The 26,629-nt window shown below is 42.3% G+C and overlaps 2 protein-coding genes across 3 annotated transcripts in view; one reads left to right on the forward strand and one right to left on the reverse strand.

The window, feature by feature from the left end:
- Window positions 1–16,856, reverse strand: part of SCRN3 (secernin 3) — a 62,868-nt gene extending 46,012 nt beyond the window's left edge. The window contains exon 1 of one of the 2 annotated variants that reach the window (XM_030209120.1): window positions 16,772–16,856. The gene's annotated coding sequence lies outside the window, so the exon portion shown is untranslated. Of the gene's footprint in view, window positions 1–16,602; window positions 16,655–16,771 lie in introns of those variants that run through there. The other variant, XM_030209122.1, reaches the window with a different exon arrangement.
- Window positions 16,857–17,184: 328 nt separating this feature from the next.
- Window positions 17,185–26,629, forward strand: part of CIR1 (corepressor interacting with RBPJ, 1) — a 69,064-nt gene continuing 59,619 nt past the window's right edge. Inside the window, exon 1 of the mRNA XM_030209119.1 lies at window positions 17,185–17,355. Coding sequence (XP_030064979.1) covers window positions 17,284–17,355 — 72 coding nt within the window. The 5' untranslated portion in view covers window positions 17,185–17,283. The remainder of the gene's footprint in view (window positions 17,356–26,629) is intronic.

Raw genomic sequence — 26,629 nt, forward strand, 5'->3', positions numbered from 1 at the left:
GCCATCCATCTTTCCCTTCTCTCACCCACCCATCTCTCCCTGTTTCTCACCTAACCCACCCCACCCTCTTCCTGTGAGACTATATTGGAGTGGCCTAGTGGTTAGGGTGGTGGACTCTGGTCCTGGGGAACTGAGGAACTGAGTTCAATTCCCACTTCAGGCACAGGCAGCTCCTTGTGACTCTGGGCAAGTCACATAGAGGCATATTTTCAAAGCACTTAGCCTTCCAAAGTTCCATAGGTTTCTATGGAACTTTGGAAGGCTAAGTGCTTTGAAAATATGCCTCTTAACCCTCCATTGCCCCAGGTACAAATAAGTACCTGTATATAATATGTAAGCCACATTGAGCCTGCCATGAGTGGGAAAGCGCAGGGTACAAATGTAACAAAAATAAATATTGGAATGCTTTTGTGTTTCACTTATATATTCTGATATTTGTCAACATTTGCTTATTTCCAATCTGAAGAACGGTTACTTTCGAAAGCTAATCAAAAAATGTATTAGTCCAATACAAAAGGTATCATCTTATTTTCTCTTCTGTTTTAAAAGTAACTAACATTGCTACCACACCACTTTACTTGATATGACATGTAAAGCCAATTTTTGACATTTTGCTAAAATCAAGTCGCAAACATAGCAATTTTCAAACCAGAAAAATGTTTAAAATGTATGGGATGTATGGGGGGCCAGCATTCTTAGAAGACTGGCCACACAAACATCCCAACAGAGCAGTGGGGTACCCTAGAAGACACTGCAGTGAACTTCACATAAAAGGTCCAAGGCAGGGCTGGAGCTTGGCAGGAATTCAGAGACAAGGCAGGGCTGGAGCTTGGCCCGAAGCAAGGCTAGGCTACGCAAGGTCCACGGTCCACAGTATGGTCAGGAAATATAGCAAGGCTGGAACAGGAACAAAGCTGGAGACCTCGGCAGGAACATCAAGACAGGAACAAGAAGATCTCGCTGTGAAGGTGTCTGTGGGAAGCAAGAACCGCCCTCAAATACCACAGAGGGCAGAAGTGGATCCTCAGCCACCTCCCGGAACTGCAGCACACTGCTGCTAAAATGGCCAGAATTTCAGAGCATGCACGGCCTACGAAAGCATGCTGACCTGGAAGCAAGAAGGCATGTCAGGGCACAGTTCCACAAGAATTATGTGGGACCCAAGGAGCAGGACAGGAGCAATGTACGACCCAGTCCAACATCCCCACTGCGTCGGAAGGTTAGCTGGGGCTTAAGTCACAGCGGGAGCCGTGACAGACATTTTCCACCCAGGGATGATAACTGGAAGCAAGTATATCAACACTGTTGTACATTTCTTTGTGGTGTCATGTAGACAAACACAGTATCAAGTTCTTAGTTGGACCTATTTTACCCCTTTGAAGCTGTATAAAGGGTTAGTGTTGGCAGCCTCGCCTCTTTGTTTGAGATGTGGCACAGTTGCAGCTTCTTTTTTTTACATATAGTGGGAGTATGGGAAAATAAAATTTTCCAGGTTGGGAGTACGGGTAAGAATATCAAAATATGTAGGAGTAGATGTCTAATTGGTTCCTGTGTGGTGTCTCTTGGGGTGGTTTCGACAAGACAATCCCCAAGTTCCCTTCCCTAGACTAGTGGAAAATTACTACTTGCTGCAAGGCTGATAATAGGGAAAAAACATGGAAGATGGTAGCTGGCCCGATTGAGAATGCCATGTGCTAGAGCCAGTGGGGTAAGATAAGCTTACCTGTGCCTTGAAAGGGAACTTGGAAAGGTTAGCAAAGATTTAGGCTCCCATTTGTAGATTCTAGGAGTTGACCATTTGCTGATTCTCTGCCAGGCAATGTGTGAGTTAATAGGGTGATTGGATAAGATCTGAATGCAAACTATTGTATATCAAAGGTCTGAGGTGCCAAGCTTTGCTTTGGATTTGTTTATATTTGCATGGGAATTTTAACTACCCAGTTAAGAATGCCATTAAAGTAAGCTATGATATCATGCATTAAGGCACAGACTGATTAAGCTATAGGTGGGCACGTATGGAGAAGAAGGGTTTGAAGTTTTGACTGTTCATGGGGAGTGGTCTTGTACTGTAGCATTTATGAGGGACTTTGGTGTATATGCTGTATGGTTTTGACTGTCTGACCTGCATAACAGAGTAGGAATTCTCTAAAAAATGCAAATAGTTTCCACAAAATACAATTTTGTCAATTTTTGTTTTTTGTTTATAAAATGCAAATAGTTTCCACAAAACACAATTTTGTCAAATTTTTTTTTTTTAATATTTAATTTACACTGCTCACTTAACTGGGTTTTCATTTGTTTGCATAATTTGCTTACACCTTTTCCACCAAAGGACATCAATGTATTGCTTTAATTACTTTGGAAATCTGCTTGGTTTTCTATGAAGGAGAACTGCAGTTCTGTGATATTGCATGGTATTTGCATAATCTTTCTAACTGCCCTAAAAGGTTTTTTTGCAATGATGGCTTCCAGGAAGAGGAAAATGAGTCAGCGCTAAAGATGTACCCAAGATTTTCAATATGTGCTAAAGTTTGGTTTAAAATAAATGGCATTTGTAAACCTTAAAAAATCATATACAGCGGAACCCTGTTTTATTCATTTTCCTGATTATAATGAACTTATCCTTAAATCCATCACTCCTCCACATATATTCAAAACTGTCTTATAATATATGCTTGTTATATTACTAATGTTTTATTCATTATCATGTTACCCAAGACCCTTCTGTAACACCTAATGTCTATTTTCTACTATATTTCCACCTATCATGATGTATTGTAAGCCACATTGAGCCCGCAAAGAGGTGGGAAAATGTGGGATACAAATGCAATAAATAAATAAATAAATAATTGGCTTCCCAGTATTGATGACTGGGTATAAGAGATTATAGGAGAGTTTTTGGAGGGACAGTGTCTTTCCTCCTCCCCTTTCTGCCAAGCTGACAACAAAGAGGAAGCATTCCAACCGTTAGTGGGGGCTGGAAGCTGACCAAGGCCCATAACCAAAGTAAAAGAAAGTCAAGGTTATACCTAAAGCATGACACCCAACGGAGAAGAGTTATCTTAAGTGTGATCCAAGCCTAATACAAGACAACTGAAGGATGGATTGTAGTCCCAGGAATAAAGTCCTGCATCCCACAGAACCAGACAGAGGCTGGAAGAGTAGAAATCAAGAATCATGTGAGAGGACAGAGGAATTAAAAGGGTAAGTTTATGGGAGAGTGCTATCAAACAGTAATGGAAGATCCTGCATGCCATCTGCCCTCTTGATTCCCTGAGGCAAATCTGCCTGTGGGTGCCTCAATCAGCAGGGGTAGCTATGAGAAGTATGCAGTTTGAGTATTGAGGATAGGCTAGTATTACTGCTAAGGAGACTGAAGATTAGGCCTATGCCTTGGGGAAGGGAAAAAATCTTGGATTTAGCTTATGCCTTTTTCAGTAGTAACTCAGGATGGGTCACATTCAGTAGCCTTCTCCATCACCTCCAACTCCAGGCTCCGCCCCTTCTGTCTCACCTCACCCCACGCCTGGAACAAACTCCCTGAGCCCATACGCCGTGCCCCCTCCCTACCCATCTTCAAATCAATGCTCAAAGCCCACCTCTTCAATATCGCCTTCGGCACCTAACCACTTCACCTCTTCTCAGGAAAACTTATCTACCCCAACTTGACATTTCGTCCTTTAGATTGTAAGCTCTTCCGAGCAGGGACCGTCCTTAATTGTTAATTTGTACAGCGCTGCGTAACCCTAGTAGCGCTCTAGAAATGTTAAGTAGTAGTAGTAGTAGATATTTTTATTTCTGAGAGGCTTACAATCTAAGAGGTCTTATTACTAAGCTGTGGTACTGTGGTAAAGAGTGACCTTAGCAGGCCCTTATACGGGGTCTTCCCATGCGCTAAGGCTATTTTCATTGCAGCAGGAAAATGGCCAATTTTCCATTTTTTTTCTACTAATGGCCACGCGCTAATGTTGTCATTAGCATGCAGCCATTAAAAAGAATTACTGTGTGAGCACTAACCAAACACCTATTTTGTAGGCGGTAAAGTCTCACACAGTAATCCTGCACTAGCCAGTTAGTGCGCAGTAATGTAGCTGCGCTGAGGAGCGCAGGAACACCTACTCTCCACCCCCAGACCAACAAAAATTTTAAAATATTGTTTAGCATACTGATAGCACACACAGATTCGGAACTTATCACAGGATACCTGAGCATATTTTGTGGTAAGTGCGTGCTAACACGAAAAATGTGGGATACAAATGTAACAAACAAATAAATAAAAGGGTCCCTAAGGTTGTACCTAAAGCAATGAAGGGTTAAGTGACTCACCCAAGATCACAAGAATCAGCAGTGGGACAACAGAAGGAGGGAAGGGGTGCAACAGATTACCCATAAGGGCTAGGGTATCTGCAGATCACCAATAGGGTTGAAGCTATATCTAAGGCACAAAGCCAGGCACATCTCAAAAACTTTCTGGCATTAACAAACGCCCAAATATTCAGTTCTGGTACCCAGCCTAATTATGCCTGTGAGAAGAATATCAGCCAGAAGGTAAACACGCACACGCAAGCTGTGGGGGCAGAACGTGTCACACAGTTAAAGGTAGCAACATCTTTCAGTTGATTTTCTCTAAACAGATGTTTATAAACTGAAAATGTAATGCAAAAAAATTTACTTTCTGTGGTATACCCTGATTGAAGGATATAATGCAATGAAAGAGCTGTAAAAATGGCTTGATTTTCTCCAAAAATCATAAAAATCTCAGCAAGAGTGTTGTATAAAACCTAAGTAAATGTAACTAGTTACTGTACTTAAGTAAATGTTTTGTCACTTTTACTGGTAAAGAAGTACAGGAAACATTCATTATTTTTACAGTATACTTAAGCAATACTGTCACCAATCGTTACTATGTTTACTCAGTTACATCTAATGCTTGCAGTTAAAAATAAAAGTGGGAATGAGACATAAATGATGAGTCCTCAGTAAACCAAATGAAGCAGCAAAACCTGGAACAGGATTTTGCTATTGTAAACCTTGTCATGCAAACAGTGGATCATCTTATCTTCAATTTTGCTGTTCAGTGAATACAGCCTACGAGAACAGTGCAGTTGCCTTTGTTTATTTATTATTTATTGCGTTTGTATCCCACATTTTCCCGCCTATTGGTAGGTTCCATGTGGCTTACATGAAACCGGGATAAATTGGTTACAGATTGTAGCGAACAAGGTTACAACTTATGTTCAATAGTGAGAGTCTAAAGTAGATTTGGAGCTGGTTGCTGGTCTCCAGGCAACAGAACAGTGATGAGCTGGGCTACCTTAAAGCAGAACTGAAGCTGGTTGCAATTCTTGGTGAACAGACACATGTCTCAACCACAACAGACTGCACGTCATCCCATGGAAAATTTTGAACTGGGGTGACTGTCCACTGGATTGATAGAATCTTTACGGAGGAAGTCTGCTTGTCTGTCCTTAAGACTGAAGGGTTCCCTTAGACTGTATTACTTGTAATGTAGATTATAATGACAATGATTAAGATAAAGTGTTCTTTGCTATACGGAAGTCAAGTGTTTCAGACAGAGATTCCCTTGATCAACACCTTAAGACCCTGTCAGAAGGCATCAGTAATATTGCAGCCTGATTTGAAGGAACTGCTTTTTATCAGAAGACCAATCCACTTTCAGTTGTTGAACACCTTAACAGCTAAGGTGGTTAATGACTCACAAGAACAATCACGTGAGTGCTTTTAGTAAAACTAAATTTTGAAAATGACTATCAAAGTGGATTGAATTGTAGAGCAATAAAGTTGTTCAGATAAAAACATCAATAATAGTTACATTTATTGCAGTTGCAGCATGTTTACATTTTACTCAAAAAGTATTATATTAAGCAATTATTTTTTTCTTTTCACTTAAGTAAAATTTTTAATGTGTCCTTCACTATACTTTTGCTTAGGTATTAAAATATAGATTATTTTTACTTTACTTAAGTACTTTGACCTGGGGCCCTGTTTACTAAGCAGCGTTAACATTTTTAATGTGTGTTAACCATGTACGTGCCTACAATATCCCTATAGGCACCTACATGGTTAGTGCTTGTGCTAAGTGTAGGCATGCTAAAAACACTAGCGCACCTTAGTAAACAGAGCCCCTGGTACTTTGAACAACACTGGTCATCAATGTATCAGCATAAGCTACAGCTACAAAAACAAATTAAAATCATAGAGATCTACAGTTACTACTACAAGAGAATAAACTTCTCAAAAAAATACATTCCCTACTTTTCCAGTTCATTTTCCAGTGACCACCAAACTAAGGGGGTTATTTACTAAAGCTTAGCTCGAGTTATCTGCAGCAGGGCCCATCACTCGAGCTAAGCTTTAGTAAACAGGGGGGGGTAAAATAGTAAGGAGCATGTTTCAAACTGAAATTCAATAGCACAAAATGAAACATTGCATTATAAATTGTGCCAGCATATATAAGCTAAGGAAGGCAGTTGTAGCTTCTGAAAGTTATCAAAAATGTATTGTTGGTCCAATAAAAATATCACCTTATATTCCTTGGGGAATTTTTTTAATCATTATTTTTTTAACCATTATTTCTCTTTGTAACACATACTACAAGACACTCCTGCTTATAATCGAACGAGATAAACGCCCAAGTTCCGACCTAAATCGGGAGATGGACGTTTATCTCACAAAAACGAATAACGCGGTATAATCGAAAGCCAAACTTGGACGTTTTCAACTGCACTCCATCGCGGAAGCGTACAAAGTTGACGGGGGCATGTCGGAGGTGTGGTGAAGGCGGGACTGGGGCATGGTTATCACCCGAACAGAAATGGGCGCCTTTCGCCGATAATGGAAAAAAAGTATGCGTTTGTAGCTAGAATTTAAGGCACTTTTCCTGGACCCTGTTTTTTCACGAATAAGGCCCCAAAAAGTGCCCTAAATGACCAGATTACCCCCAGAGGGAATCAAGAATGACCTCCCCTGACTCCCCCAGTGGTCACTAACCCCCTCCCACCACAAAAAAATGATGTTTCACAACTTTTTATTTTCACCATCAAATGTCATACCCACCTCCCTGGCAGCAGTATGCAGGTCCCTGGAGCAGTTGTTAGGGGGTGCAGTGGACTTCAGGCAGGTGGACCCAGGCCCATCCCCCCCCCCCCGTTACAATTGTGCTGCTTAATGCTTATTAGTCGTCCAACCCCCCCAAACCCACTGTACCCACATGTAGGTGCCCCCCTTCACCTCTTAGGGCTATAGTAATGGTGTAGACTTGTGGGCAGTGGGTTTTGAGGGGGATTTGGGGGGCTCAACACACAAGGGAAGGGTGCTATGCACCTGGGAGCTCTTTTACCTTTTTTTTTGTTTTTGTAAAAGTGCCCCCTAGGGTGCCCAGTTGGTGTCCTGGCATGTGAGGGGGACCAGTGTACTACGAATCCTGGCCCCTCCCACGAACAAATGCCTTGGATTTATTCGTTTTTGAGCTGGGCGCTTTCAATTTCCATTATCGCTGAAAAACAAAAACGCCCAGCTCACAAATTGTCGAATAAAACATGGACGCCTATTTTTTGCGAAAATGCGGTTCGGTCCGCCCCTTCACGGACCCGTTCTCGGAGATAAACGCCCATGGAGATAGACGTTTTCGTTCGATTATGCCCCTCACTATGTTTTAAAAAATTCAGGGGGTCTTCTTCAAAGCCGCAATGTCTATAGGAATATATGGGTGTCTCTAATGTTTAGTGTGCCTCAGTAAGTCTGCAAGATGGGCGATGACAGGCAGAGTGTCCAGCTACAGAAGCTACATTGTACATTTCTTATGTACTTCTACATTGCATGGAAATACTTTTAAAACAAATAGGAGGAAATATTTTTTCACTCAAAGAATAGTTAAGCTCTGGAACTCATTGCCGATGTAGTAATAGCGTCTAACATAACTGGGTTTAAAAATGGTTTAGACAAGTTCCTAGAGGAAAAGACCATAATCTGTTATTGAGATGGACATGGGGGAAGCTACTGCTTGCCCTGGGATTAGTAGCATGGAACAGTGCTTACTAAGTGGGTTTCTGACATGTACTTGTGACCTGGATTGGCCACTACTGAAAGCAGGATGGATGGACCATTGTCTGACCCAGTACAGCTATTCTTATGTTCATACTTCCAGAGCTCGGAAGATGGGTCTCCCCTCAGGAGGAACCTGTCCTAAATATAGCGTGATAACTGCAACTTATAAACATTGCATTTGGGACTGTCCTCCCATTAGTTTTGGCTGGACCTCTGGACGGATCTTGGTCAAATGCATCACCAACATTGGGAAGTTACTCCGACTCTTTGTCTCCTGAATAGAATGGAGGGTATAGTAGAGGACCCTCATCTTACCTGTTTACTTTTGTGCAAAGCTATGCTGATTGCCAAACGCTGTCTTTTATTGCAATGCATTAAAGACACTCCACCGTTCATTATGCAATGGAGAAATCAGATGCATGAACTTTATTATTATTATTATTACATTTGTATCCCACATTATCCCACCTTTTTGCAGGCTCAATGTGGCTTACAATTCATTGTGATACTGGAAATAGAAAAAAATATACATTTGGTTTTACAGCAAGTTTTGGGTACATGATGGTGAAATACATAATACTGGTAATAGAAAAGAGTATACATTTGTTTTTGCAGAAGTTTTGGGTACATGATGGTAAAATACATGATAGTGTTAAAGGCATAGACATTAGATGCATGATAGTGTGAAAGCAAAAGACATTAAAGAACATTCCTGGATATCTTAAAGAATGTAGAGTTTCGCGTGTTGTTCTTTATGATATATTTTGTCGAAGAGATAAGTTTTCAGGAGTTTGCGGAAATTGGTCATTTCGTAGACCGTTTTCAGGTTATGTGGCAGTGTGTTCCAGAGCTGTGTGCTTGTATAGGAAAAGGTTGATGCATGCATTGATTTGTATTTCAAGCCTTTACATTTGGGAGGATGAAGATTGAGGAATGTGCGGGAGGATTTTTTTGCATTTCTGGGTGGTAGTTCTATTAGGTCTGACATGTAGGCTGGGGCGTCACCATGGATGATTTTATGGACCAAGGTACAGAGTTTGAACGTGATGCGTTCTTTGAGTGGGAGTCAGTGTAGTTTTTCGCGAAGGGGTGTTGCGCTTTCGTATTTTGGTTTGCCGTATATAAGTCTGGCTGCCGTGTTCTAGGCTGTCTGGAGTTTTTTTGAGTATTTGCTCTTTGCAGCCGGCGTAGAGTGAACTACAATAGTCCAGATGACTAAGTACCAGTGATTGTACCAGGTGGCGGAAGACATTCCTTGGGAAAAATGGTCTGACTCTTTTTAGTTTCCACATTGAATGGAACATCTTTTTAGTTATGTTTTTTGCATGATTCTTAAGTGTTAGGTGTCGGTCAATGGTGACTCCAAAGATTTTTAGGGTGTCTGAGACTGGTAGACTTAGATTAGGTGTGTTGATGGTGGTAAATTCCTTCTTGTTGTATTGCGAGGTGAGTACTAGGCATTGGGTTTTTTCAGCATTTAGTTTCAGTCGAAATGCATCTGCCCAGGAGTTGGCTTTGGTTGATTTCGTCGGAAATTTCTCTTAGATCGTGTTTGAATGGGATGAAGATTGTTACATCATCAGCATATATATATGGGTTTAGATTCTGGTTCGATAGTAGCTTAGCCAAGGGTGTCATCATTAGGTTGAATATGGTCGGTGAGAGGGGGGATCCCTGTGGAACTCTGCATTCAGGTGTCCATGTGGCTGATGTAGTTGAGTTTGATGTCACTTGATATGAGCGGGTGGTTAGGAAACCCTTGAACCATCTGAGAACGTTACCTCTGATTCCGAAGTATTCGAGGGTGTGTAATAAAATTCCATGGTCAACCATGTCAAATGCGCTTGACATGTCAAATTGTAACAGTAGTATGTTGTTGCCGTTTGCTATCAATTGTTTGAGTTTGGTTATAAGCGTGACTAGTACGGTTTCCGTACTGTGATTACAGCAAAATCCTGACTGGGAATCGTGCAGTACCGAGAACTTGTTTAGATACTCTGAGAGTTGTTTGGTCACCATGCCTTCTGTTATTTTGGTGAATAAGGGAATGGATGCTACTGGTCTATAGTTCGTTAGTTCATTAGTATTTTTCTTTGCATCCTTGGGTATGGGGGGTGAGTAGAATATTACCTTTCTCCTTTGGGAAGAGTCCATTTTGTAGCATGAAATTCACATGGAGGGGCATTATCAAACGGCACCGGCGCAATTGATCGCTGGCGATCTATTTTGGTGGCGCCGCAACAGCTGGCCGGAACCGTATTATCGAAAAAGATGGCCGGCCAACTTTTGTTTCGATTATACGGTTGGGGCCGGCCAAATGCCACAGATCGCCGGGTTTGAGATGGCTGACTTTGTTTCTCAGCGATAATGGAAACTGGAACCGGCCATCTCAAACCCGGCCAAATCCAAGGCATTTGACCGTGGGAGGGGCCAGCATTCGTAGTGCACTGGTACTTCTGGATGTTTAGATCTTGCTGATCAGTTATATTATGACTTACTTGTTCAGGAGTGCTGTATTTTGTGATACTGTTTTGAGAAATGTTCAAGAAAGACTTCATACAAATGAAAAAAGTCCCTGCTGTGCATTTTCCCTTGATGGCCGTCCCTGACGTGCACGTCCCTTAATAGCCGTCTTTCTCTTGATGGCCTTCCCTTTTGATTATACCCCTCCAGGTCTCTCTCAGCCACTCACAGACAGCTTAATGCACTGTGATTGGCTGAGAGAGACCTGAAGGGGTATCAAAAGGGAGGGACATCCAACTAAGTGGAGCTGTGGCCAAGTGGTTACATCATGGCTCTTGTAATGCAGAGGTGGCTGGTTCAAATCCCCCTGTTACTACTAAAAAAACAGTGAGTAAAAACTGTTTTGATTTCCCTGTTCGGGGAGAAAGCCGGCCATTAAGAGAAGTGCACTTTCGGTGAGAAAGACGGCCATCAAGAGAAAGACGGCTATTAAGGGAAGTGCACGTCAGGGACGGCCATCAAGGGAAAATACACAGCAGGGACTTTTTTCATTTGTATGAAGTCTTTCTTGAACATTTCTCAAAACAGTATCACAAAATACAGCACTCCAGAACAAGTAAGTCATAATATAACTGATCAGCAAGATCCTTTTTTTTTTTTTTTTACGAGCTGGCCGACTGGCCCTCCTAGGAAGGAAATGTTTTAAAGTTTTTTTTGGGGTGGGAGGGGGTTGGTGACCACTGGAGGAGTATGGGGAGGTCATCCCCAATTCCTTCCAGTGGTCATCTGGTCAGTTTGGGCATCTTTTTGAGACTTGGTTGTGAAAATAAATAGACCAAGTAAAACCGGCCAAATGCTCGTCATCGCCGGTTTTCTTTTTTCCATTATCAGCTGAAGCCGGCCATCTCGTAAGCACGCCCACATCCCGCCTTCACTACCCTGCCGACACGCCCCCTTGAAGTTTAGCCGCCTCCGCGACGGAATGCCGGCAAGTGTGTCCAAAAATCGGCTTTCGATTATACCGATTTGGCAGGTTTTAGGAGATGGCCGGCCATCTCCCGATTTGTGTCGGAAGATGGCCGGCTATCACTTTTGAAAATAAGCTGGATGGTTAGTTAGGTCCATTATAAATTGTTGGGGGGCCGACTTCATGAGGTTGTTTGGGCATATATCTAATGGAAAGACTTAACTGTTGAAACTAGAGGGCCCAGGGTGAAAAAAACATTTTCTCAAGTTGTGGGCTCCCTATTTGGATACTCTCCAGATGTGAGTGCGCTCAACTTTGTTGAATGCCCTCCGGTTATGAGGTTTATCTTGCTGTTCTACATAGTCCTTCCTGTCTTAGTCTGCTCCTATAGTGGTATTTGAAGAGAGGATAGTATCATTCTGTGCAACTGGGAGGGGGTGGAGAAGGGAAGAGAGGGGATGGGGAATATGGAGGGGGTTAAGGAATTGGGGATTCAAGGAGTACATTCAATATTTTTGGTACCACTTTGATGTATGCTTCTGTTTGTATATTGTTGTTGGCATTTTGTTTATTTCCTTATTTCTTGCTTGTGTATCCTTTCTGTGGTGCAATAAAGATACTTACAGATTTAAAAATTTGATATCTGTAATAGGACTCCTTTTACAAAGTCGCACTAGCAATTCCCGTGCAGCAAATGCAAAGAAGCCCATAGGAACTGAATAGGCTTCGTCGCATTTACTGCACCAGAATCGCTAGTGTGGCTTTGTAAAAGCAGCCCCTAGTCAATAAGCTACCAAGCAACCCAGTTCAACACTTTTGGACAATCCTAGTATTTGAATTTATACGAGAGAAGAGAACAAAGCAAGCAAGCATTGTTTTCCTCTCTTCTCTCAAATGAACTGGGTGCGTCAAAGAATGTTTAGTCATATAGGACCTGACGGGCCATGTTTCAGCAGATGACCACATTAGGGGTCATATATAGAGCAGAAAAGGACTCACAGTCCTAATTTTTATTTCTTCAAAAGACAAACAGCACACGAAACCAAATCACTCTGAGTGAGGAAAAACTTCAACACCCCAGTACACTAGGGTAGGGGTTCTCAAACCAGCTCTCAGAACACACCAATTCAGTTTTGTTTTCAAGATATCCACAATGAATGTTCATTATAAATTTGCGTGCACTGCCTCCCTTGTATGGTTGTCATTCAATAAACTATTTTCTTTGACTGATCTGCTTTTTTTGTCCTTCCATCTTGGAGTTTGCAGATCGTTTTTGCCTTGCTGTTTTCTTGGACCCTGCCTCCCTTGTATGCAAATTTATAATGAACATTCACTGTGGGCATCCCGAGAACCCTGCAGGGCACTTAAGACATAATTAGTAGAAGAACCTATTTCTAACTTTTAAAATAAGCACTGTAGCGGAAATAGGTAAAAGACGGATCCCACTGCATACTCCCTCACACACTCTCTAAAGTCTGCAATGACCTGTTCCTCGCCAAATCCAGAGGCCACTACTCCATCCTCATCCTCCTTGATCTATCCGCCGCTTTTGACACTGTCAATCATGACTTACTTCTTGCCACACTGTCCTCATTTGGGTTCCAGGGCTCTGTCCTCTCCTGGTTCTCCTCCTATCTCTCCCACCGCACCTTCAGAGTTCACTCTCATGGATCTTCCTCCACCCCTATCCCCCTGTCTGTTGGTGTCCCCCAGGGATCTGTCCTTGGACCCCTTCTCTTCTCAATCTACACCTCTTCCCTGGGCTCCCTGATCTCATCTCATGGTTTCCAGTATCATCTCTATGCCGATGACACCCAGCTATATCTCTCCACACCAGACATCACTGCAGAGACCCAAGCAATGGTATCAGCCTGCTTATCCGACATTGCCGCCTGGATGTCCAACCGCCACCTGAAACTGAACATGTCCAAGACTGAGCTCATCGTCTTTCCACCAAAACCCACATCTCCTCTTCCTCCACTTTCTATCTCAGTTGATAACACCCTCATCCTCCCCATCTCATCTGCCTGCAACCTCGGAGTCATCTTTGACTCCTCCCTCTCCTTCTCTTCACCTATCCAACAGATAGCCAAGACCTGCCGCTTCTTCCTCTTTAACATCAGCAAAATTCACCCTTTCCTCTCTGAACACACCACCCGAACTCTTGTCCACGCTCTCATTACCTCTCGCCTTGACTATTGCAACTTACTCCTCACCGGCCTCCCACTTAGCCATTGTTGAGAATTGGGGGGTCCCGAGCCCCCCCAAGAAGGCTGGAGTGACCTTAAATCTGACTCCATCTCTAAATAGCACTAGTACTCGAGGAGTTATTGCCTCTAAGGGAGACGTTAGGTCTAAGGAAAAGATACCAACCTTATGACAAACTGGATTTAGATTACAAGTTATACAATGCATTTATACTTACGGCCTTCGATCATTGAGTGAAGCCCACAAATCATCATTTGGAATGAGGAGTTTATTCGCCAAGGTACAAGTCAAATCAGTGATTGACAACAGGCATGTACAATCAATTAATTATAGGAATATGATAAGCTGCAAACAGGTGTTAATTATTTGCTAATCTTTTATAATTTCTTTTACCAATTAGAGGTTTTACAAGGGAAAGCAATTAGGTAATTTGTCAATTCTGCTGGACACATTGGTTTCCCTTGGAGAGAGAGTGGCAACCCTATTCTCTCTAACTCAAACCAGGAAATACCCGGATTTTTATAGGTGCCCTCAGGATATGGGTATGGGTAATATGACAGTAGATATACCTGATTGGATCTATGCTAATGTCATGGTTGTCACTGATTGGCTCATGCTAATGAGTAGCTTCTATCTTGCTAACATGGTTTTATCTTTAGCTCGCTTCTTAAGCAAGACCCTGCTCACAGGAAAGTCTCCCTCCTCTCTTGGACAGCAAGTTCCTTATTTTCTCTGCACCTGGCATTGCTCAACTTGTTTTTCTAACTTACATTACAGAAAATTCCACTTTGTAACAGATACGGGCTTCCATTTTGTTTCCATATCTATTAACTTAACTTTTAGGCCTCAATCCGGGCTACAAACTAGGCCATACTTTTCCAGTAAGCTCCCAGTTATGTCAGCCATCAGATTTCTGACTCAGCCAAGGTCTGTAATGGCCTGAGCTCTATGACTGGGCCCTCCACCATTCCAGTGGGGGGGGTCTCTGGCTGTACCATAATTATACATTCCCCACTTGTCACCCCCTCTGAGGAGGGGTGACACAAAGCTCGTCAAGCTTGTCATCATCCATTCCAGAAGGTGGCAAGCTATCAAACAAGAGGGGGAGTTTTGGTCTTACAAATTGCTAGAAGGTATGGTGCAAGACAGGAAACTTCATTCTTAGGTGGTATATTTTTGGGCATATGGAATTCCCTTTATATTACCCCACCCCTTGGGCTTAATCCTGATGTCATCTCTCTTGAGGTTTTATGAATGGGACAAATCCATGAGTTCATCTACAAAATCTCATGAAGTATAGGTATATGGGTAATAGCAATTTCAGGTGGATCATGCTAATAAATACTTTCAGGTCTTTCTATGGCTTCTATTGTATCTGTAGCATAGTGCATGGGGAGATAATCTAATGTATCTATCTCAGTGGGAAGGAACAGTGGTTTCAATTGAGCATTGTTATGGGCTCAACAAATATATGGTTAGTACTCTGATTGCAGACTGTTTAAGGTTGTAGGTATTCAGAATCCTTAAACAGGTCGGAATTCCTGGACCTTACTATTACTCATCATTGGCATCCAATAATGAGCACTAAAAAGTGGATTGCAAGTATGAGGTTGCCTTATACTGACCCAATCTGTTCAGAACTCTGCTGCAAGTCTCATATTCCGCCAGAACCGATATACTCATATCACCCCTCTCCTCAGGTCACTTCACTGGCTTCCAATCAGATACCGTATTCAATTCAAGCTACTCCTTCTTACCTACAAATGCACTCAGTCTGCTGTCCCTCACTACCTTTCTACCCTCATCTCCCCTTACGTTCCCACCCGTAACCTCCGTTCACAGGACAAATCCCTCCTCTCTGTTCCCTTCTCCACCACTGCCAACTCTAGGCTCCGCTCATTCTGCCTCGCCTTACCCTATGCTTGGAACAACCTTCCTGAGCCCTTACGCCAAGCCCCCTCCCTGCCCATCTTCAAGTCTTTGCTTAAAACCCACCTCTTCAATGCTGCGCTCGGCACCTAACTCTTACCTTCATTAAATCCAGACTGCCCCAATTTGACCGCCCCTATCGGACTGACCGTTCACTTGTCTCTTATATTGTAAGCTCTTCGAGCTGGGACCGTCCCTCTTTGTTAAATTGTACAGCGCTGCATAACCCTAGTAGCACTTTAGAAATGTTAAGTAGTAGTAGTAGTTTTTGCCTTGCTGTTTTCTTGGACCCTGCCTCCCTTGTATGCAAATTTATAATGAACATTCATTGTGGGCATCCCGAGAACCCTGCAGGGCACTTAAGACATAATTAGTAGAAGAACCTATTTCTAACTTTTAAAATAAGAACTGTAGCGGAAATAGGTAAAAGACGGATCCCACTGCATACTCCCTCACACACGATAGGTTTATAAGCCATCTTGAACTGACCTATAATCAGTTAAAAATACAAATGTAATAATAATAAAGTTCATGCATCTGATTTCTCCATTGCATAATGAACGGTGGAGTATCTTTAATGCATTGCAATAAAAGACAGCGTTTGGCAATCAGCATAGCTTTGCACAAAAGTAAACAGGTAAGATGAGGGTCCTCTACTATACCCTCCATTCTATTCAGGAGACAAAGAGTCGGAGTAACTTTCCAATGTTGGTGATATAAAAATGCGGAGAGAAGAGCTATGGTTTATGGTTTGATACTTAAAGTACCGCTCTTAATACACAGCATAAGAGAACATTGAAATACGCCAAAGTTCCACAAACAAAAGTAAAGCATATCACAAAGAAGAACAAAATGGCATTCTGGTCGGAGAAGAATTTCACAGGCCAACCCTTTGTCTCAGTGAGACCTGAAAATCACATAAGAATACTATACAAACATTACAGAAAACAGTACCAACAACAACTTACAAGTGACCTTTATATCTGCAAATGGCACCTTGCAGCTACTGGGACATACCATTATCACCGAAAGTACAGGGCGATATGGACTATACCATTTCACATTCTATCTTTATTCTGTAACTCACCACGTCCACGACTCCGAGTCCACGCATATACTTGCTGTCATTTGACTTACCCGCAGGGCTAACAGAGGGTGCTGTTTGGGCTCACCCCAGAACTGGAAGTAAAAACCGACTGAGATAGTCCACCTGTAATGGAACAGTCACCGGGGGGTGGGGGGAAGAGAAAACGAACACAGAAAATGGACTGAAGCCAACGCCGTGGCGCAGAAGTGTCGCCATTTTACGATTGGCCACTCTCGACAACTTGAGATGAAATCTTGGCACCAGTATAACCTAAGCAGAGGGTGAAAGAGTGCTTTTACTGACAATTTCTGCGCGAAATACAAATATCATAAGCGAACTGAGTCTACGTTTGAGTTGTCATGTACATTGCGGTGCAGATGTCAGTCAGATAAATATACCTCCTTTTCTTGACGTATCAATCTAATTACATTCCAAAGCGAGGCTTGAAACACAGCGGCGCCTCAGGACCCTTGAACCGGAAGTATATAGCGTTCTTTGATATTTCTGTTTGGTTTTCGGGGGTTGCTGCTCGTTGCTGAGCTGTTTGACGCTAGTTGCAACTATGGGGAAGTCATTCGCCAACTTCATGTGTAAAAAGGATTTCCATCCGGCTTCCAAATCTAATATCAAGAAGGTAAGCTACGTGAGCGGAGGTAGCCGGCCAGAGTTAGTTTTTTTTCTCTGTCTGAAGGCTCGGCTTTTAGGACCTTTTTTTTTTTAAATGGGAGCTATACAGGGTTTTATAGAATCTATAGTAGTCATTAGTGCTGCCTTTGGAGGTACTGCTTAAATTAAGGGGGAGGGGAATGGGGGGATGTGTGCATGTTAGAGAAAGCGACAGTAAGGACATTATTTTAGCCCCCTCCTTAAGTCACTTCACTGGCTCCCTATCCGTTTCCGTTCAGTTCAAGCTTCTCTATGAGTGTATTCATTCTGCTGCTCCCCAGTACCTCTCCACTCTCGTCTCTCCCCACCCCTCGTGTACTCAGTTCTACTACTACTACTATTTAACATTTCTAGAGCGCTACAAAGTGTACGCAGCGCTGTACAAACACAGAAGAAAGACAGTCCCTGCTCAAAGAGCTTACAATCTAATAGACAATAGTTCTGTAGATAAATCTCTCTTATCCGTCCCCTACTCCTCTACTGCTAATTCTAGACTCCGTTCCTTTTGCCTTGCAGCACCCTACGCCTGGAATAGACTTCTTGAGCCTGTGCGTCTGGCCCCGTCTTTGGCCGTTTTCTACTACTACTACTACTACTACTACTATTTAGCATTTCTATAGCGCTACAAGGCATACGCAGCGCTGTACAAACATAGAAGAAAGACAGTCCCTGCTCAAAGAGCTTACAATCTAATAGACAAAAAATAAATAAAGTAAGCAAATCAAATCAATTAATGTGAACGGGAAGGAAGAGAGGAGGGTAGGTGGAGGCGAGTGGTTACGAGTCAAAAGCAATGTTAAAGAGGTGGGTTTTCAGTCTAGATTTAAAGGTGGCCAAGGATGGGGCAAGTCCAAACTTAAAGCCCACCTCTTTACCACTGCTTTTGACTCCTAATCACTTCTCACTTGCCCTGGCCTTAACCTCACCTATTATTCCCTTACCCTTAATTGTTCTGTTTACCTGTCTTATTTAGATTGTAAGCTCTTTGAGCAGGGACTGTCTTTTTGTGTTTGGTGTACAGTGCTGCGCATGCCTTGTAGCGCTATAGAAATGATAAATAGTAGTAGTAGTATTTTGAGAAAAGTGGGTGCTCATATTTTCGGGATTAGTCTTTTTCCTGTGGATAGGTATGTAGTGTACAGGATTTCTGGGCTAATACCCTGTCCTGGTCCTTGGATTAGGGCTGGAGTAAGGATCCTGTGAAGGAGCAGCAGGGTTATCTGAGATGAAGTACAGCATTTCACTTCAGAGGACTTGAGGCCCAAGCTGTTTGAAAATTACTGTCAGGGGTAGATGCACTAAAAAAATCGTTAAAGCCTTTCCCTTACCGATTCCTTAGCGAATCGGTAAGAAACGGGCATGCATCAAGGAAATCACATGCAAACGAGCTGGTCGCTGCTAGCTCATTTGCATGGGATTTCCTCGGAAGCCAGCTGGACATGCGCAGAGCAGCCAGTCGTTATACTGGCTGCTCTGCGCATGCCAAAGACGGCTTCATGTCCCAAAAAAAAAAAAGGTGGTCCCAACGGGATTTTTTTTTCCTGTAGATTTTTTGATAGGTGTTCTTCTTGGACGTGTTTTTCTTACGACCACCGCCAGAGAGAATCGGGATGTGCGAGGAGTATTTGGACGTCCCTTTCAATTGCGCCCCTCCTCCAGGTCTCTCTCTGCCAATCACAGCACGTTTAGCTGTCACGGGTGTCAGCTAAACGCGCTGTGATTGGCTGAGAGGCCGTGGGGGGGGGAGCCCTCAGTCATCCATTAGTCCTCTCAAGGAGCTTCAGTTGGCGATGAGGAAGCCTGCCCCCCTTTGCCCCTGACCGGACGCTCCCTTCCCGGGGACCAAGGGCAAGCCAGGGCGCTGCTCCTTCTGGGACGCGAGCAGCCGGCGGGCCCGATCGGAGGGCACTTTGGAGAAGAACCGGCTACAGCTGCTCCTGAAGAAGCACCTGGCCGGCAAGAAGGGGGCGGCACAGCCTGGACCTGCTGCTCCTTGGCCGTGGCTGCTTCTACTTAACCCCGGACATTACACCCGTATCAGACCCCCCCCCCCCCCATACATAGAGAACATTACACAAGTACAGACTCCCGTCCTGCAGTACACAGCCAGCATTACACTCGATCAGACACCCCCTTTCTCCAGACACCTTCTTTTCCCAATACATAGAGAACATCATACACGTATCATACACCTGTCCTGCTGTACATAGCCAGCATTACACCCATATGAGACCCCCATTCTCTAGTACATAAATAGTATTACATTGACATATCTCCCCCCCCTCCCAATGCCCTTTCTCCAGTACCCAGAGAACATTACCAGAGCGCAGTGTGGAGCCTACCTCAGTTGTCTGGGCAGCTGGATGATGGGGCTGGGGTTGGTTTCACCTGCGGGAGAAAGCTGCAAACTTCCAAGTGCTCGTCAGGGATGTCCTTTTTTGTTTTTGTGCGTGAAGGACGTCCATGTTAAGCACTTTAGAAGGACGTCCCTGACGAGCAGGACTTTTTTCCCCCCAGATTGTCGCATTTTTGAAGCGTGTGTTTTTATGGATGTTTGCCTGGGAGACGGGTTTTGGTTTTATGTGCTAGGACGGTGTAAAGCTGAGCCCAATGAAATACCATGCTTTGATGTTCCTTTGGTGAATGTAGTACAGTTCAAATACTCTCCTAGCCTCAGACTCTTCTGTAAAAAAAAAAAAAAAAAAACTACAATGGTTTATGGTGTTCTTTCCTGGGTGTCAGCAAAGTTTTTCTAACTTCTTCTTTTCATTGGTTTATTGGTTTATTACAATGATGGACAAGCACTTTGTTGCCGAAGTTATACCTGTTTCTACCTATGTATATGGTCCCAATAAGATAGATAATTACCCCAAGCATGTGTTCTGTTGCCTCTGGAACCAAAAAGACATAAATCAATTAGATCATCAACTGAGAATTCTGTTGTGTAACATCTATGAAGTTGCCGACCTAGGGCATGGGAGGGCAAATGACCTTTGATTTGTAGAAGACCTGCGGGAGAAAGCTGAAAACGTCCAAGTGCTCGTCAGGGACATCCTTTTTTGTTTTATGAGTGAAGGACGTCCATGTTAGGCACTTTAGAAGGACGTCCTTGCCAAGCAGGACATTTTTTTTTTCAGACTTTCGCGTTTTTGGAGCTCACAAGAATTTTTTTCCTTCCGATTCCCTCACAGCCCCAACGAGAGATGCAGACCTCCCGTTAGGTTTTCCACGATAAAGGGATCGGAAAACAATAGTGCATCTCATTACAATACGATTTATACACATTATAATACTAATTTGCTCGTCTGCATTCCGTTTTCGTTAGCTGCTACTGTGATAGGAAAATGCCCTTTTGTACATGTCCTGGTTTACTACTTGCACGTTAAACTGGCTAGAACCAGTTTAAAACCCACGTTAATGGCTCGTTAAGTTTAGTGCATCTGGCCCTCAGTGAGGGTAAAGCTGTGCATGGTGCACTGTATTGTGTGTGGGGGTGTTGCTCGGTACAGGAAAAAATTGCAGAAGTTTGCTTTAGAAAAAACTAGCCATAGAAAAAGTAGATATAGATGCCTTGTACTTTTTTCCATGACAATTTTCAAAGTGAAAATATACACATATTTTTCTTTTTGAAAACTGGGTATTTTTACCCAAAGGGTTTGCATGATTGTGGACAGTTTTTTGAAAATTGCTTCCCGCTGCCCCTCTTCTCTATACTTTGAAAAATGCTGAACTTGAGTAGTCTGCTCTGCTTAAAGTTGCATGCATGCCGTTCTGTATTACAGCCATGTCCAAAGTCAGTAGTTCCCATATCTGTCCTTTTGATCTCGCAACCAGTTCGGTTTTCAGGATATCCAATGTTGAATATGTGCAAGAGGAATTTGCGTACATTGAAGGCACAGTATATGCTTACCTATCTCATGTATGTTTACTGTTGATAATCCTGAAGACTGTCTGTGGAGCCATTGTATCTAGAGGCGTGAAACAAGTTGGGTTTTTTTTTAACCTGTGAAGAAAGCAAAGGTCCAGAGATATAGAATAGTGCCCCAGTCTAGTTATTAACATGTGCCAATCTTCACCATGGAGCGATACAAAGGCATTATAACGTCCTCATTTTTTTTTTCCATTCCTTTCCTAATAATACCTAACATTCTATTTGCTTTCTTAGCCGCCGCCACACACTGAGCAGAGGGTTTCAGCATCATATCAATGATAATGCCTAGATCCTTTTCCTGGTCGATGACTCCTATTGTGGAACCTTGCATTACATAACTATAATTTGGGTTCCTCTTTCCCACATGCATCACTTTGCACTTGCTCACATTAAATGTCATCTGCCATTTAGATGCCCAGTCTCATAAGGTCCTCTTGTCATTTTTCATAATCCTTTTGCAATTTAACATCTTTGAATAACTTTGTGTTGTCATCAAATTTAACTACCTCACTAATTACTCCCGTTTCTAGATTTATAAATGTTAGAAAGCAGCAGACCTCTGGGGTACCCCACTATTTACCCTTCTCCATTGACAATGCTGACCATTTAAACCTACTCTGTTTTCTATCTTTTAACCAGTTTTTAATCCACAACAGAACACTACCTCCTATCCCATGACTCCAGTTTCCTCAGGAGTCTTTCATGAGGTACCTTGTTAAATGCCTTTTCAAAATCCAGATACACAATATCGACTGGCTCACCTTTATCCACATGTTTGTTCACCCCTTCAAAGAAGTGTAGTAGATTGACGAGGCAAGATTTCTCTTCGCTAAATCCATGTTGGCTTTGTCTCATTAATCCATGCTTATGAATATGCTCTGTAATTTTGTTCTTTTAGTGTCTACCATTTTGCCTGGTACTGATGTCGGGCTCACCGGTCTATAATTTCCCAGGTCACCTCTGGAAGCTTTTTAAAAATCGGTGTTACATTGGCTACCCTCCAATCCTCTGGTATCATGCTGGATTTTAAAGATAAATTACATATTACTAACAATAGTTCTGTATGTTCATTTTTTAATTCTATCAGTACTCTGGGATAAATACCATCCGGTCCAGGCGATTTGCTACCCTTCAGTTTGTCAAATTGTCCTATTACATCTTCCAGGTTTATGGAGATTTGAGTCAGTTTCTCTGACATGTTAGCTTTGAATACCATTTCTGGCACCGGTATCTCTCCCAAATCTTCCTCTGTGAAGACCGAAGCAAAGAATTCATTTAATCTCTGCTATGGCTTTGTCATTCCTGAGTGCCTCTGTTACCCCTCAGTCATCTAGCGATCCAACTGATTTGTTTGATGGCTTCTTGCTTCTAATATACCTAAAGTTTTTACTATGTGCTTTTTGCCTCCAACACAATCTTTTATTATTTTATTTTCACAAAATCTCTTTGCCTTCCATATCAGCACTTTGCATTTGACATGCCATTCCTTATGCTGTTTCTTATTGTTTTCAGTCAAGTCAGATCATTCTTTTTTTCTGAAGGATTTTTTTTTTTAGCTCTAATAGCTTCCTTCACCCCACTTTTTTAACCATGCCAGCAGTCGTTTGGCCTTCCTGCCTCCTTTTCTAATACATGGAATATAACTGGCCTGGGCTTCCAGGATGATATTTTTGAATAGCGTCCACGCCTGATGTAAATTTTTAACCTTCTCAGCTGCTCCTCTCACTTTTTTCACAATTCTTATTTTATCATATTCTCCTTTTTGAAAGTTAAATGCTAACGTATTGGATTTCCTGTATGTACTTACTCCAGAACTGATATCAAATCTGATCATATGATCACCGTTATTGAGCGGCTCATGAACCATTACCTCCTGCACCAGATCATTCTCTCCACTAAGGACTAGGTCTAGAATTTTTCCTCCTCTTGTTGGCTCCTGTACCAGCTGCTCCATAAAACAGTCCTTGATTTTGTCAAGGAATTTTACCTCCCTAGCATGTCCTGATAATATGTTTACCCAGTCAATATTGAGGTAATTGAAACCACCCATTTTTGTTGTGTTCTCCAATTTGTTAGCCTCCCTAATTTCTGATAACATTCTAAATCAGTCTGTTCATCCTGGTCAGATGGACGGAAGTACACTCCTATCGCTACACATGGAATTTCAATCCATAGGGATTCCAAGCTGTGTTTTGTGTGCTGCAAAATATTTAGTCTATTTGATTCAAGACTGGCCTTAACCATACAGTGCTACCCCTTCACCAATTCGATCCACCCTTTCACTACAATATAATTTGTACCCTGGTATGACAGTGTCACACTGGTTATCCTCCTTCCACCAGGTCTCGGAGATGCCTATTATATCTAATTTTTCATTTAGTGCAATATATTGTAACTCTCCCATTTTATTTCTTAGGCTTCTTGCATTTGCATATAGACATTTCAAACTGTTTGTTCCTATTTTTATATCTTGCTCAGCAGTTGACAGTGATGATCTGCAATCTTGAAAATCTTGTCTGCTTTTTATTTAAAGACACCTGATCTACTATGGTCTCTATTGCAACCTCACTATTGGGATACCCTATCTTCCCTGTTTGGTGATATATTTGAAAGATACCTTGTTCTGAACATGCACTTTTGAACAACTGTCGGCCTTCCCCCAGTTTCTAGTTTAAAAGCTGCTCTATCTCCTTTTAAAATGCTGATGCCAGCAGCCTGATACCACCTTGGTCAAGGTGGAGCTCATCATTCCGGAATAGGCTCCCCCTTCCTCAGAATGTTGCCCAGTTCCTAACAGATCTAAAACCCTCCTCCACACTTAAAAGACTCTGGAACTCTGCCTGTCTCTTGGGCCGTGCGCGTGGAACAGGGAACACTTCTGAAAATGCTACCCTAGAGGTTCTAGATTTGAGCTTTCTACCTAAGAGCCTAAATTTTGGATTCCAGAACCTCCCTCCCACATTTTCCTATGTCATTGGTACCCACATTTACCAAGACAGCCGGCTCCTCCCCAGCACTATCTAAAATCCTATCTAAGTGTTAACCACACCCTTTAGGGCTGTGGATAACACTGGTTAATACATCTACATTAGGTCATTGAGCTAGCAGCATCTGCAACCATAGAAAGCAGGAACAAAGCAGGGACAGCTGAAAAGATTTTCAAGGAGAATGCTCACATCTTCTTGTTTTTGTAAAGAAACAAAATGTCTTGGTAGAAGACAGCCCTGTTGGCATAATTCCAAAATCTTCTGAGTAAAAAGTACATTAGTATTGTAGAACTGCATTAGACTTGCACCTCTCACAAGCTCAAGAGAAATGATTGTACAGTCGTCGTGGGATATCTAGTAAATTGGTGTTTGTGACAAACACAACTGCTGCCAAGTGGCATGGTTTTGGTACTGTTAAGAATGTGTTTCTAGATATTAATACTGTTCACTGCCAACATATAAAAATCTGGAGGGCAGTTTATAATTGACCATAGCACAATTGCTAAAAAGTGGAGTAAGCAAGTTCAAAAAGGTGTAGAATTTACTGTCATGGTATAATCTTGCATTCTTCTGCACCTTTAAGAGTTTTTAGTATTTGTTAGGGTTCCATGTTAAATTCTGCTGCCTGAACTCCATATCTCCAGAAGTTCCTTTTTCATTTGTACACCTTAGAGACTGCAGGAATTGTTTGACTGAAGTGTGTGGTCACTTCTGCTTGAATATATTGCTTCTGAGAGATCTAGTGGTGTTGCTGTTCGAGCATTGCTTCTCATATTCTCCACTTCAGCACATCCTAGTATTTCTATTTGTTATTTTAAGTACCTTATAGTATTGGAAATGTGTAATAACGATGTTAGTTGAAAAGCAAGGGAACGCAGTCATAGACAAGTAAGCATACATATAGCTTTACTGGAGGAAAATGCCTCTAGAAGCGCTACACCATTTCAATTTTGAGGTGAGAGCTAGGGCTTCATCATCTTCGGCAGTTAAAAACCTCCTTATTTTTTAATGTTTTTAAATATTTTCACTTTTAAACTTTTTTTTCGAGCTGTCGTATATTTCTCAAGAAAATTATCACTGAGCTTTGGAAGACGCTCAGCCCACTTTGTTAAAGACCGTGCAGTGTATGCGTGCTATATGTATGCTTGCTTGTCTATGACTGCATTTCCATACCTATATGCATAGTATTACTTTGAAACCAGTTCCCTAATATTATTTTTAGTTGAAAAGCAAGAACAGTGATCTCTCTGGGGCCTGATATTTCTTTTGGTTTGTCTTGTCAGGTCTGTATCTCTTCCCACCAAGCCATTATTTTTAAGGAAATGTGCTACTTGTGACCCAGTGCATAATCCTTCGAGAAATGTTTTTAGACTTTTATTGTGCAGACATGGAACTCTTGGATTGCTGAACTTTTGTCTCAATGTTTATTGTCGTTCCTCAGTGGCTTAGTTTCTTCCTGGCTGTTAATCAGACCATTATATCTAGGACTTCTTCTCTTAGGTGTTCATAAGTTGTAAATTTTAAGTGTTTTCTTCTCTGGCTTTCTTGCGTTCAAGAAAGGTGGGGGAGGTGAGTTGATAGTACCTCCATATCATAAATGCTTTCAGGTGGAAGAAAGCTCTGGAAGGAGAGGGCACTAAATGAAGGTGAAAGGGGACAGGCTTGGGAGTAATATATTTGGATAGCCACAGCTGTTTTGTAAAAGAGTATGTGGAATGGCCTTCTGTGGAAGTGGTAGATATAAGGACTGTATTTGAATTCAAGAAAGCATGGGACAAGTGCATAGGACCTTCAAGACAGAGGAGGATAGTAGAGATTATGGATGGGCAGACTAGATAGGCCATATGGGCTTTATCTGCCATAATTTTCTCTGTTTCTAGCTTATTAGGGAGTTCAAGGATACAGAGAGCTTATGTTTTTCACACCACAGATAATCGTCCTGGACACACTTTTCTGATTCACATATGTACATTTATGCCACTTAGGAGTCATTGGTGCAGAAAACTGAGTGGAGGATACAAGACAAATCAAGGGAGGGGTAAGAGTGTCTGGGGAGTGGTAACTTTTCAGTGTTTATCCAATAAAATGCATATTCCTTAGCATCCCTCCGGACCGGACCAGGATTGGACTGTTGGGTTGTGCCCGCCTACCAGCAGGTGGAGACTGAGAAAAAACTCTGACTCTAGAGAGCCAATAGGAGCCCTGGCCATGTGACCTTAGCCTCAGTATTTTCTCAGTCTCTCAGCAGGTAGGAAGTGAGCCCATTAGTCTCTCTCTCTCTTTTTCACTATAAGATATTACAGATATATTTATAATACTTCTTC

The sequence above is a fragment of the Microcaecilia unicolor genome, chromosome 7 (assembly GCF_901765095.1).
Source record: "Microcaecilia unicolor chromosome 7, aMicUni1.1, whole genome shotgun sequence".
NCBI lineage: Eukaryota > Metazoa > Chordata > Amphibia > Gymnophiona > Siphonopidae > Microcaecilia > Microcaecilia unicolor.